The sequence below is a fragment of the Gossypium arboreum genome, chromosome 3 (assembly GCF_025698485.1).
Source record: "Gossypium arboreum isolate Shixiya-1 chromosome 3, ASM2569848v2, whole genome shotgun sequence".
In the NCBI taxonomy this organism is placed as follows: domain Eukaryota; kingdom Viridiplantae; phylum Streptophyta; class Magnoliopsida; order Malvales; family Malvaceae; genus Gossypium; species Gossypium arboreum.
The window spans coordinates 16070673-16084464 of NC_069072.1; the positions used below are offsets into that span (position 1 = coordinate 16070673).

The 13792-nt window shown below is 36.5% G+C and overlaps 1 protein-coding gene across 1 annotated transcript; it reads right to left on the reverse strand.

The window, feature by feature from the left end:
- Positions 1 to 950: 950 nt before the first annotated feature.
- Positions 951 to 1325, reverse strand: LOC108468387 (uncharacterized). The gene has a single exon (XM_017769274.1). It carries the CDS (start codon positions 1323 to 1325, stop codon positions 951 to 953), a length of 375 nt encoding a protein of 124 aa, XP_017624763.1.
- Positions 1326 to 13792: the final 12467 nt, after the last annotated feature.

Here is a 13792-nt window from a genome sequence, read left to right on the forward strand (position 1 = left end):
ACTATCAAAGCCTCCATTTTGGTATAATTTTGGTTGAACTTTGAAATGGCATGTATAGGACTACCCTAATGTTGAAGGTCATGTACCTTTCGGTTTTGTGTAAGCTTGGATAGCCATGCGAAAATGGCTTATATCGCTTTTAGTATGATTCTATAATAGTTTGTATGATAATCATTATGGGGTATGAAATTGTCTGAAAGGATTAGCCATTGGAATGGTTAATCATAATCACACTTTGTGCTATGTGTGCAAAAAGGGCCATTTGAATCGTGGAAATCATGAAATAGGTAATGGTTACTTTGAAAACAGATGCTGGCAGCAGCAGTGGTATGGTTTTGAAAAATCACCAAAATTTGTAGGAATGGTATTAAATAATGAATAAATTATGCAAATGAACCTTAATGAGTCTACTTTCATGTGGAATAAACGAAACAGTCATAGGAGTTACATGTTAAGAGATATTAAAGCTATTGTGAGATAGGGGCAGAACGGTTTCTGGGTCCCCTGTCGCAACTTTAAAAATTTATTATAAATTATCCAGAAAGAATTAGGAGTAATTCCTTATATGTACAGATTCCATTTTGAGTCTAGTTTCATTAGAAATAAACGGCACCAGTATTAAAGCCCTGTACGGAGAGATATTCAAGTTGTAACGCGCGAAGGTCAGAGCAGTCGATCACTGTAACATGGGTTACTTTAACTAATAAACTGTACCAATTGGCCTGACCAAAAATTCTAGAAATAAATCCATAGATGGATATATGAGTCTAAATTCAGGGAAAATTTACGGAATCAGTTTCCGAGTTTTGAAACTCGAGATATGATTTTTAAGGTGAAAGTGACGCAGATTTCCAGCCTGTCTGGAAATGTCAAATTGGTGGGTGAAATATGTGGATTTGGCTTGTTAACCCCTCGTGTCCGACACCGGCGATGGTCTCGGGTTCGGGGTGTTACAGGATAAGTTCATTGTCCTTAGGTACACAGACCCTATCTTTGAACATTATACACCCATCGGTACTAATCCGAAAGTCTGATTTACCATCTGTCTTGCCCTGAGTCGTCTTGACTTGAAATTTCTTATCACCCTTCTGAGCTTCATAGATCTCTTGAAGGAACATCGATCTGGCTCCCAGTTCTGCTAGAACTGAACCATCATTGGCCATAGACAACTGAGTGTTCATGGCCCTCAAGGCAAATAATAACTTTCTACTCAGAGTGTCGGTGACTACGTTTTCTTTTCCCGGGTGGTAGTCGATTATCAACTTGTAGTCTTTTATCAACTCCAACCATCTCCGTTGCTGCAGGTTCAACTTCTTCTGAGTCATCAAATACTTGAGGCTTTTATGGTCAGTGAACACTTGCCATTTCTCACCATACAAATGGTATCTCCATATTTTCAATACGAATACAATGGTGGCAAAATCTAAATCGTGCATTGGGTAGGTTTTCTCATGCGGCTTTAATTGTCTCGATGCATAGGCTATGACCTTACCTTCTTGCGTGAGTATGCACCCCAATCCATTCAAGGAGGCGTCGCTATATACCATAAATTCCTTTTTCAATTTTGGTTGCACTAAAATTGGGGCTTCGGTCAATAAAGCCTTTAATGTCTCAAAACTCTGTTGGCACTTATCATAACATTCAAACTTGACCTCTTTTTGTAGCAATCTAGTCATTGGAGTAGCTATAATCGAGAACCCTTTAACAAACCATCTGTAGTACCTAACTAAGCCTAGAAAGCTTCTAATCTCTATTACATTCCTCGACAGTTTCCATTCTACAATAGCATAGATGTTACTTGGGTCAACTCTAATTCCAGCACCCGACATGATGTGTCCTAAGAATCCGACCTCTTGGAGCAAAAACTCACTTTTACTAAACTTGGCATACAGGTGCTTATCCCTTAAGGTCTGCAAAATAGTTCTCGAATGGTCCGTGTGTTCACTTGTATCTCGAGAATAAATCAATATATCATTGATAAAGACCACTACGAACTTATCCAAATATGGCCAAAAAATGCGATTCACCAAGTCCATAAACACCGCAAGGGCATTCGTTAAATCAAAGGGCATGACAAGGAACTTATAGTGCCCGTACCTCATCCTAAACGCGGTCTTCGGTACATCTTACTCCTTGTCCCTTAGCTGATAATAACAGGACCTTAGGACTATCTCAGAAAACACTGTGGCTCCTTTCAATTGGTCAAACAGATCGTCTATCCTTGGTAAAGGATACTTGTTATTCACCGTCACCTTGTTGAGCTGTTGATAATCTATACGTAACCTCATCATCTCGTCTTTCTTTTTCACAAAAAGTACCGAGCACCCCACGAGGAATAGCTCGGTCTCGCAAAACCCTTATCCGTTAACTCTTGTAGCTGAACTTTCAACTCCTTTAACTCTGTCGGAGCCATCCTATATGGAGTAATCAAGATGGGTGTCGTACTAGGGACTAACTCGATGCCAAACTCAACTTTCCTAGTTGGAGGCAATCTGGGTAATTCCTCCGAAAACACATCTATGAACTCACATACCACTGGTACTGACTCGATCTTCAATTCAGATACTTAAGTATTCAATAAAAAATCAAGGTAAGCTTCATACCCTTTTCTCAAATATCTCACTACCGACATGGATGATATCACTACAGGTGAATTATCTAATTCACCCGTTTCAACTCGAAGAACATCCCTGCTTCCACATTTCAACTCGATAACTTTTCGTCCACAATCCACTACAACACCATGAGAAGTTAACCAATCTATCCCAAGGATTACATCAAATTCATTAAACGGCAATAACTTCAGATTGGCCGAAAAATGATGACTTCTAATTATCAAAGGACAATTTCTACATACTTGGTCAACTATCACATGTTTTCCTAATGGTTTGGACACTTTTACCACAAATTCAGTTGGCTCGACTAGCATTCTAATATTGGGTATTAGTTTCATACAAATATAAGAATGGGTAGACCCGAGATCAATTAAATTAATCACAGCTATATCATGGATAGAAAAAGTACCCGTAATCACATCAGGAGACTCTGCCTCTTCACGGGCACGTATAGCATAAGTCCTTGCAGGCGCTATGCCCTCAGACCTCACAGTGGAATTCTTAGGTGTACCTTGGCTGCCAGCCTCACTTCCCCGGTTCTTCTGTGGTTTACCCCTCGAAGAAGCGTTACCCGATTTCACAACTTGATCTCTATTTTTTCGCTCATCTCAGGACAACTATGGATAAAATGGTCAAGTGACCTATACTTGAAATAGCCTCTTTCACTTCCTCGGCATTATCCAAAATGACGTCTACCGTACTGAGAACACTCTGGTCGATCCAAGCGAGCACTACCAACACTCGTGATTGCAGTGGTTTGGGCTTTACTCACTGCATACTGCTTATTCTTGCTCTTGCTCGAGAACCCCACTAACGCATTTGACCAAGTAGGAAACTCTCTCGATCTCTTGGATGAGGTTTGATGTGACTTCCCCATCTGTCTCTTTTTTGACTTGCAGGACTCAATGCCCACTCTTCTCTTTTCCTTAGCCAATTCTTCGGCCTTGCAAGCTCTATCAACAAGTACCACAAATTCTCTTAACTCTAAGATGTAACACCCTCTTACCCGAGACCGTCGCCGGAGTCGAGCACGAGGCGTTAACAGACTTAAATTATCACTTAAACAATTTCAAACAATTTATTTCACCTTTCGTAATAAACTGCCTATCTGTGTCACAGTCGCTAAAAAAATCATATCTCGAGTTACAAAACTCAAAATTAAAATCCGTAAATTTTTCCTGAAACTAGACTCATATATCTATTTACTAATTGTTTTCCAAATTTTTGGTTGGGCCAATTATTACAGTTTATTAGTTAAAGTTTCCCCCATTTCAGTGTTCGACTGCTCTAACCACTATTCACTACGAATCACTTTTCTCTCTGTACAAAATTCAAATGACTATTCCATTTGTTTCTATTAAACTTACACTCAATAAGGAATCTATAAATATAAAGTATGACTTCTAATTATTTTTTTTACAATTTACAGTGAATTTTTAAAGTCAGAATAGGGGATTCAGAAATTGCTCTGACCCTGTTCTACCAAAACTCAAATTTCTCATAATATACAACTCAGTTACATGTTTTGTTTCTTCCATATCAAAATATACTCAATGAGATTTAATTTCATATTTATTCATCATCTAATTCTGTCTCTACTATTTTTAGTGATTTTTCAAACTCACGTCATTGCTGTTGTATGATACTGTTTTATAGCAAATTTCACCTTTTTATGAATTTCCATGGATTAGATAGCACATTAAGTATACTTAACACCAAATATGATCTTGATTAGCCATTCCAATGGCTAATCATTACCAAACATTTCCTTACCACCCAATAGCCATATCATAAGATCATATACATAAAATGATTATAATGTTATACATGCCATACTCAAAATATACAAGCCATTATACCAAAATGGTCCACGAATAGTGTAAGCGAGCCTCTAACTGTTCCCAATTTTCGAGCTGGCTTGTCAAAACTACAGAGAATGGAAAGGAGGGAGTAAGTATAAATGCTTAGAAAGTTCACATGTAAATAGCAAGTAACATAATCAAGCAATCCAACATAAAACATCATTTGTATAAATATCACCAAGACATTCATGTTACATTTGCATTTATTATCTTACCATGATTTCATCGTACCAAGTTCTCAACCTGAGGGTTTAAGTGCATACCTGTCCAAATTTTCTCATTCACCACACTTACCAACATGTCACCTTCGTCTTAAGTATTCTCCTTATTCACTTAAGATTCACCCGTTGAACACATCAGAATATAATTTGGATACACGGATTGCATGCACATAAGTGCCATACCCGCAGCTAGACAAACTCAATAGCCTGCAAAAATTATGTAGCCAAGCTTCCATGTAACCCGCCCATAAGTGAACTCGGACTCAACTCAACGAGCTCGGGCGTTCGCATCCTTAAGTGAACTCGGACTCAACTCAACGAGTTCGGATGCCTAGTTACATCTCACAAACTTGGACTTAATTCAACGAGTTCGGAACTCAAATATCCTAGTGACATGTCACTTGTATCCTAATCTATTCCCAAGGTTCAAAAGGGATTTTCCTCAATCACACATCTTTACTGTCTTCCACAGAATGTCGGAACCGATACTTGATAGCATTTCATATTTATCAAGTAGCTCACTTAATTTGTATATATTACTAAATAATAATCCACAAAGCATAATATTTCATGATAATAATCATCATATCATATAAATAACATTAAATTACTTAAAATGACAATTATGTTACTACATTTACACCTGAACTTACCTCAGTACAAAATGTTAGAAATCGAGCCTATTCCTCGTAAACTTTATTTTTCCCTCGATCACGACTCGAATCTTGTTTCTCTTCATCTAAAATAAAAAATTTAGCTTATTTAATACTCACATTTATTAAAACAGTCCTTGACTCAAACTTTGGAAAAATCACATTTTTGCCCCTAAACTTTTACATATTTACACTTTTTCCCCAAGGCTCGAAAATTAAACTTCATCCTATTTTCTTATGTTTTATGACATGCTGATCATTTTTCCATTCTATGGAAACATCAAATTCTCACTCTAACATGTACTTATGAACATTAGGTATTTTTACCGATTATGTCGTTTTACTCGTTTTCACGTAAAATCGCTTAGCAAAAGTTGTTTAACACAATTTCAAGCTTCATATTCTACCATAAAAAATCAAATAAACACATTTCACCTATGGGTATTTTTCTAAATATAAACCCTAGGTTAAATTATTGCTAGAATAAACTTAATCAAGTTACCAGGACTCCAAAAACGTAAAGAACATTAAAAACGGTGCTAAAATGGACTTACAATCGAGCTTAGAAGCTTGAAAAACCCTAGCTATGTCTTCCTCATGTGAAATTCAGCCAAAGGGTTGAAGATGGACAACAATTGGCTTTTAATTTTGTTTTTAATTCATTTTAATAACTAAATGACCAAAATGCCCTTAATTAAAAACTATGGTATTTTATCTTCCTTTAGGTATTTTTTTCCAAACTGGTATAATGGTCTAATTACTATCCAAGGACCTCCAATTTAAAAACCCATTACTCACAAGTACTTATTACCTTTGTGAACTAGAGCACACATTTTACAACTTTTGCAATTTAGTCCTAAATATCAAATTGGACCCTCTATCGATAAAATTTCTAAACGAAATTTTCACACAATCATGAAATCATTCCATAGACCTTAAAATGATAATAAAATAATTATTTATATCTCGAATTTGTGGTCCTGAAACCAATATTCTGATTAGGCCCTGATTCGGGATATTACAACTCTCTCCCCTTTAGGGATTTTCGTCCCCGAAAATCTTACCGGTAAACAGGTGTGGGTATTGATTCCTCATAGTTTCCTTGGGCTCCCATGTAGCCTCTTTTACCCCGTGCTTTTGCCACAATACTTTCACGAGATCGATACTTTTATTTCTTAGTTGCTTGACCTCCTGAGCTAAAATCTTGTTCGGTTCTTCATTGTAAGTCATATCTGGTTGTAGCTCAATTTCCGTCGGTGAAATTACATGTGAAGGATCCGAACGATACCGGCGTAACATAGATACATGTAACACATCATGAATCTTCTTTAATTTAGGTGGTAATGCTAACCGATATGCTACTAGTCCAACTATTTCAATTATCCCATACGGTCCGATAAAATGAGGACTCAACTTGCCTTTCCGACCAAATCTAAGAACTTTCTTCCATAGAGACACTTTTAAAAATACCTTATTACCGACTTGAAACTTGATTTCTTTTTGTTCTGCGTAGGATTTTTGTCCATCTGAAGCAGCTTTCAAACAATCTCGAATCACTTTCACTTTTTCTTCGGTTTTTTTAATTAGATCAACTCTGTAAATCTGATTTTCTTTGAGTTGAGTCCAATACAATGGCGTCCGACACTTACGACCGTACAATGCTTCATAAGGTGACATCTTCAAACTCGTCTGATAACTATTATTGTAGGAAAATTCTACCAACGGTAAGTATCTTTCCCAACTACCTTGGAATTCCAATACACAACATCTGAGCATGTCTTCGAGAATCTGAATTACTCTCTCTGATTGTCCATCAGTCTGTGGATGGAAGGCAGTGCTGAAATTTAACTTCGTACCTAATGCCTCTTGTAGCTATTTCCAAAACCGCAATGTAAATCTCAGATCTCTATCCGAAATGATCGACAAAGGTACTCCATGAAGTCTAAAAATCTCACTGATATACAATTCAGCCAACTTATTAAGAGAATAATCAGTACATACAGGAATAAAATGAGCTGATTTAGTCAATCTGTCGACTATTACCCAGATGGCATCTTTCTTCCTTAGAGTTAACGGCAACCCTGATACAAAATCCTTAGTAATTCGATCCCATTTCCACTCGGGAGCCATGATAGGCTGAAGCAGTCCCGAAGGCACTTGGTGTTCAGCTTTCACTTGTTGACAAATTAAGAATTTTGATATGAACTCGGTGATATCTCTTTTCATTCCGTTCCACCAATACATTTTCTTCAAGTCATTATACATTTTTGTACTGCCTAGGTGAATTGACAAACAACCACTATGTGCTTCATGCAAGATCTTTTGAATCAACTCATCATTTTTCGGTACACAAATCCGATATTTAAACATTAAGCAACCATCAGAACCGATTCTAAAATCTGATCTTGTATCAGCCTCACATTACTTCCTCTTGGCTTGCAAATCTTTGTCACTTTTCTGAGCTTTACAAATCTCTTGTAAAAACATCGGTCTTGTTCTCAACTCTGCTAGAATCGAACCATCGTCAGACATCATCAACTGAGTATTCATAGCTCTCAAAGCAAACAACGACTTTCTACTCAAAGCATCGGCAACAACATTCGCTTTCCCCGGATGGTAGTCAATCACAAGCACGTAATCTTTTAATAATTCTAACATCAAGTCCTTGAGACTTTGGTGGTCGGTATACACTCGACACTTTTCACCATACAAATAATGTTGCCAAATCTTCAAAGCAAACACTATAGCAGCCAGTTCCAAATCATGAGTCGGATAATTCCTTTCATGAGGTTTCAACTACCTCGAAGCATAAGCCAACACTTTTCCTTCTTGCATAAGTACACATCCCAAGCCATTTAGAGAAGCATCACTATACACCACAAGTCCTTTACCTGACTCGGGTTGTACTAACACTAGTGCCTCAGTCAGTAACTTTTTCAATTTCTCAAAGCTTTGTTGACATTCTTTCGTCCAGTCAAATTTAACATCCTTTTGGAGTAGTCTGGTCATAGGAGTAGCAATTATAGAAAATCCATTTACAAACCGTCAATAATAACCAGCTAGACCCAAGAAACTTCTAACCTCAGTTACATTCTTCTGCGGTTTCCAATCAACAATAGCCGAACTGGGATCAACCCGTATGCCACCATCTGAAACAATATGACCAAAAATCCAACTTCTCAAAGCCAAAATTCACTCTTACTAAATTTGGCATACAACTACTTATCTCTCAAAGTTTGCAAAACTATCCTCAAGTGCTTAGCATGCTCTATCTCATCTTTCGAATAAACTAAGATATCATCAATAAATACCACAACAAACTTGTCCATGTATGGTCGAAATATACGATTCATTAAATCCATAAACACAGCAGGAGCATTTGTCAAACCAAATGGCATAACTAAAAATTCATAATGGTCGTACCTTGTTCTAAAAGCAATTTTAGGCACATCTGAATCTTTTACTCGCAGTTGGTAATATCCAGACCTCCAGTCAATCTTTGAAAACCATGTTGCTCCTTTCAGCTGATCAAACAAATTGTCAATTCTCGGCAACGGATACTTGTTCTTTATTGTTGCCTTATTTAACTACCGATAGTCTATACACAATCTCATAGAACCATCCTTTTTTTTTCACAAATAATACGAGAGCACCCCAAGACAAAAAACTCGGTCTCACAAAGGCTTTTTCAGTCAACTCTTGCAACTGCGACTTTAATTCTTTCAACTCTGTTGGTGCCATTCTTTATGGAGCAATCGAGATCGGAGTTGTTCTCGATATCAACTCAATACCAAATTCTACTTCTCTGATAGGAGGCAAACCTGGCAACTCTTCTAGAAATACATCCGCGAATTCACGTACAATCGATACTGATTCAATTTTCTTCTCAAATTCCTTTGTATTCAACACATATGCCAAATAAGCTTCATAACCCTTTCTAAAATATCTCTGAGCCAACATCGAAGAAATCATACTAGGCAATGCCTCTGATTCGTTTGATTCAACCCGTAAAATTTTACCATTTTCACATTTTAATTCAATAACCTTTTGTTTAAAATTTACTATAGCATCATGCAATGTCAACCAATCCATACCCAAAATAACATCAAATTCGTCAAACGGCAACAACATCAAGTTGGCTGGAAAATAATGACCTCTAATCATCAAAGGACATTTCTTGCATACTTTATCAACTATAACACATTTTCCTAACGGGTTTGACACTTTAATCATAAACTCCGTAGACTCAATAGGTATACTCATATTAGACACCAATTTCATGCACACATATGAATGAGTAGAACCGGGGTCAATCAAAGCAATAACGTTAACATCATAAAGAGAGAAAATACTAGTGATCACATCGGGAGATGAAGCATCTTCACGCGCCCTTATGGCATAAGCTCTAGCCGGAGCTCTAGCTTCAGATTTAAATGCTGAATATCTGACTACATTCTTACCGTTTGCCTCATTCTCAGCATTTCTCGAAGATCTTCCTCTCGAAACTGTACCACTAGGTTTTGTACTCTGAAATTTTTCTTTCTCAATTCTCTCGGGATAGTTTCTAATAAAATGATCTGGAGAACCACACTGGTAACATTCGTTAGTTCTACATGGACCAAGGTGACTTCTACCACATTGTTGGCACTCAAGTCTAACGAATCTCGAATTTCCCACATTAGCCACAGAAGTAGTCTGAGATTTAAAACCCGCATTTTGCTTCTTACGATTCCTATACGAATGTCTGGCTGAAACATGAGACCGAGAATACATATCTCTGGATTTTCTAGATTGCGGTGGGAATGCACTGCTCATCAGTCTTTTTTCAAATTTCTAGTCTCAGCTTTTACCTTTCTCTTTTCTTTAATTAGTTTTTCAGCCTTGCAAGCCCGATCAACAAGTACTACGAACTCTTTCAACTCAAGAATTCCCACAAATACTTTGATATCTTCATTGAGTCCGTCTTCAAATCGTTTGCACATTTTAGACTCTGAAGGAATACATTCTCTAGCATACTTACTCAACCGAATGAACTCCCTTTCATACTCAGTAACTGTCATGTTGCCTTGTTTCAACTCGAGAAACTCTTTACGCTTCTGTTCAACAAATCTTTCACTGATGTATTTCTTCCGAAATTCTTCTTGAAAGAACTCCCAAGTCACTTTCTCTTTCAGTACCACTGAAATCAATGTCTTCCACCACTAATAGGCTGAATCTCTCAACAAGGATATAGCACATTTTAAGCACTCTTTAGATGTACAAGTCAATTCATCAAATACCCGAATAGAATTCTGAAGCCAAAATTCTGCTTTCTCGGCATCATCATCAACATTTGACCTGAATTCTTTAGCCCCTTGCTTACGAATTCTGTCAACTGAGGTTCTATGAAATTGCATCAGATCTATACCTTGAGGCATCGGGGGTACAAGTTGAGGAATCAGGGGAGGTGGGGGAGGTTGTTGAGCATTCGGGTTCGTGCGAACGAACTCAGTGTACCATGCATTCATCATCTGGAGAAAGGCTTCCCGAGCCCCTTCTCCTCCTCCTTAACTAAAAGTAGGAGGTCAGTTTTTAGTCGACACTGCCCCTTCAGCAAGAGTTGGTGCATTACTCCCTACATCATCAGCCACAGCTAGATCGGGATCCATTTACTATAAAAAAATCATTTTAAAGGTCAGGAGTCGTCACACTATCACAATATATATGGCATGTATAGCAAAACCCGTATATACGCCACGTTAGTCCGAGAACCGACTAAATCATAGCTCTGATACCACCAAATGTAACACCCCCTTACCCGAGACCATCGTTGGAGTCTAGAACAAGACATTAACAGACTTAAATTACCACTTAAACAATTTCAAACAATTTATTTCACATTTCATAATAAACTGCCCGTCTGTGTCATAGTCACTAAAAAAATTCACATCTCGAGTTACAAAACTCAAAATTAAAATCCGTAGATATTTCTTGAAACTAGAATCATATATCTATTTACTAATTTTTTTCCAGAATTTTTAGTCAGGCCAATTAGTACAGTTTATTAGTTAAAGTTTCCCCTATTTCAGTGTTCAACTACTCTGGCCACTATTCACTACGAATTACTTTTCTCTCTGTACAAAATTAAAATAACTATGCTGTTTGTTTCTATTAAATGTAGACTCAATAAGGAATCTATAAATATAAAGTATGACTCCTAATTATTTTTTTACAATTTACAGTGAATTTTTAAATTCAGAATAGGGGATTCAGAAATTGCTCTGACCCTGTTCTACCAAAACTCAAATTTCTCATAAAATACGACTCAGTTACATGTTTTGTTTCTTCCATATCAAAATATACTCAATAAGATTCAATTTCATATTTTATTCATCATCTAATTCTGTCTTTACTATTTTTAATGATTTTTCAAACTCACATCATTGCTGCTGTATGATACTGTTTTATAGCAAATTTCACCTTTTTATGAATTTCCATGGATTAGATAGCACATTAAGTATACATAACACCAAATATGATCTTGATTAGCCATTCCAATGGCTAATCATTACCAAACATTTCCTTACCACCCAATAGCCATATCATAAGATCATATTTAGAAAATGGTTATAATGCTATACATGCCATACTCAAAATATACAAGCCATTATACCAAAATGGTCCACGGATAGTGTGAGCGAGCCTCTGACCGTTCCTAATTTCCGAGCTGGCTTGTCAAAACTACAAAGAATGGAAAGGAGGGAGTAAGCATAAATGCTTAGTAAGTTCACATGTAAATAGCAAGTAACATAATCATGCAATCCAACATAAAACATCATTTGTATAAATATCACCAAGACATTCATATTACATTTGCATTTACTATCTTACCACGATTTCATCATACCAAGTTCTCAACCCGAGGGTTTAAGCGCATACCTGTCCGAATTTTCTCATTCACCACACTTACCAACATGTCACCTTTGTCTTAAGTATTCTCCTTATTCACTTAAGATTCACCCGTTGAACACATTGGAATATAATTTGGATACACAGACTGCATGCACATAAGTGCCATACCCGCAGCTAGACAAACTCAATAGCCTACGAAAATTATGTAGCCAAGCTACCATGTAACCCGCCCATAAGTGAACTCGGACTCAACTTAACAAGCTCGGGTATTTGCATCCGTAAGTGAACTCGGACTCAACTCAACGAGTTCGGATGCCTAGTTACATCTCACAAACTTGGACTTAACTCAACGAGTTCGGAACTCAAATATCCTAGTGACATGGCACTTGTATCCTAATCTATTCCCAAGGTTCAAACGGGATTTTCCTCAATCACACATCTTTGCTGTCTTCCACAGAATGTCGGAACCGATATTTGATAGCATTTCATATTTATCAAGTAGCTCACATAATTTGCATATTACTAAATAATAATCCACAAAGCATAATATTTCATGATAATAATCATCATATCATATAAATAACATTAAATTACTTAAAATGACAATTATGTTACTACATTTACACCTGAACTTACCTCGGTACAAAATGTTAGAAATTGAGCCTATTCCTCGTAAACTTTATTTTTCCCTCGATCACGACTCGAATCTTGTTTCTCTTGATCTAAAATAACAAATTTAGCTTATTTAATACTCACATTTATTAAAACAGTCCTTGACTCAAACTTTGGCAAAATTACATTTTTGCCCCTAAACTTTTACATACACTTTTTCCCCAAGGCTCGGAAATTAAAATTCATCCTATTTTGTTATGTTTTATGACATGCTGATCATTTTTCCATTCTATGGAAACATCAAATTCTCACTCTAACATGTACTTATGAACATTAGGTATTTTTACCGATTTTGTCATTTTACTCGTTTTCACGTAAAATCGCATAGCAAAAGTTGTTTAACACAATTTCAAGCTTTTTATTCCATCATAAAACATCAAAATAAACACATTTTACCTATGGGTATTTTTCCAAATATAAACCCTAGGTTAAATTATTGCTAGAATAAGCTTAATCAAGTTACCAGGACTCCAAAAACGTAAAGAACATTAAAAACGAGGCTAAAATGGACTTACAATTGAGCTTGGAAGCTTAAAAAACCCTAGTTATGTATTCCTCATGTGAAATTCGGCAAAGGGGTTGAAGATGGACAAAAATTGGCTTTTAATTTTGTTTTTAATTCATTTTAATAACTAAATGACCAAATTGCCCTTAATTAAAAACTATGGTGTTTTATCTTCCTTTAGGCATTTTTGTCCAAACTAGTATAATGGTCTAATTAATATCCAAGGATCTCCACTTTAAAAACCCATTACTCACAAGTACTTAGTTCCTTTGTGAACTAGAACACACATTTTACAACTTTTGCAATTTAGTCCTAAATATCAAATTGGACCCTCTATCGATAAAATTTCTAGATGAAATTTTCACACAATCAT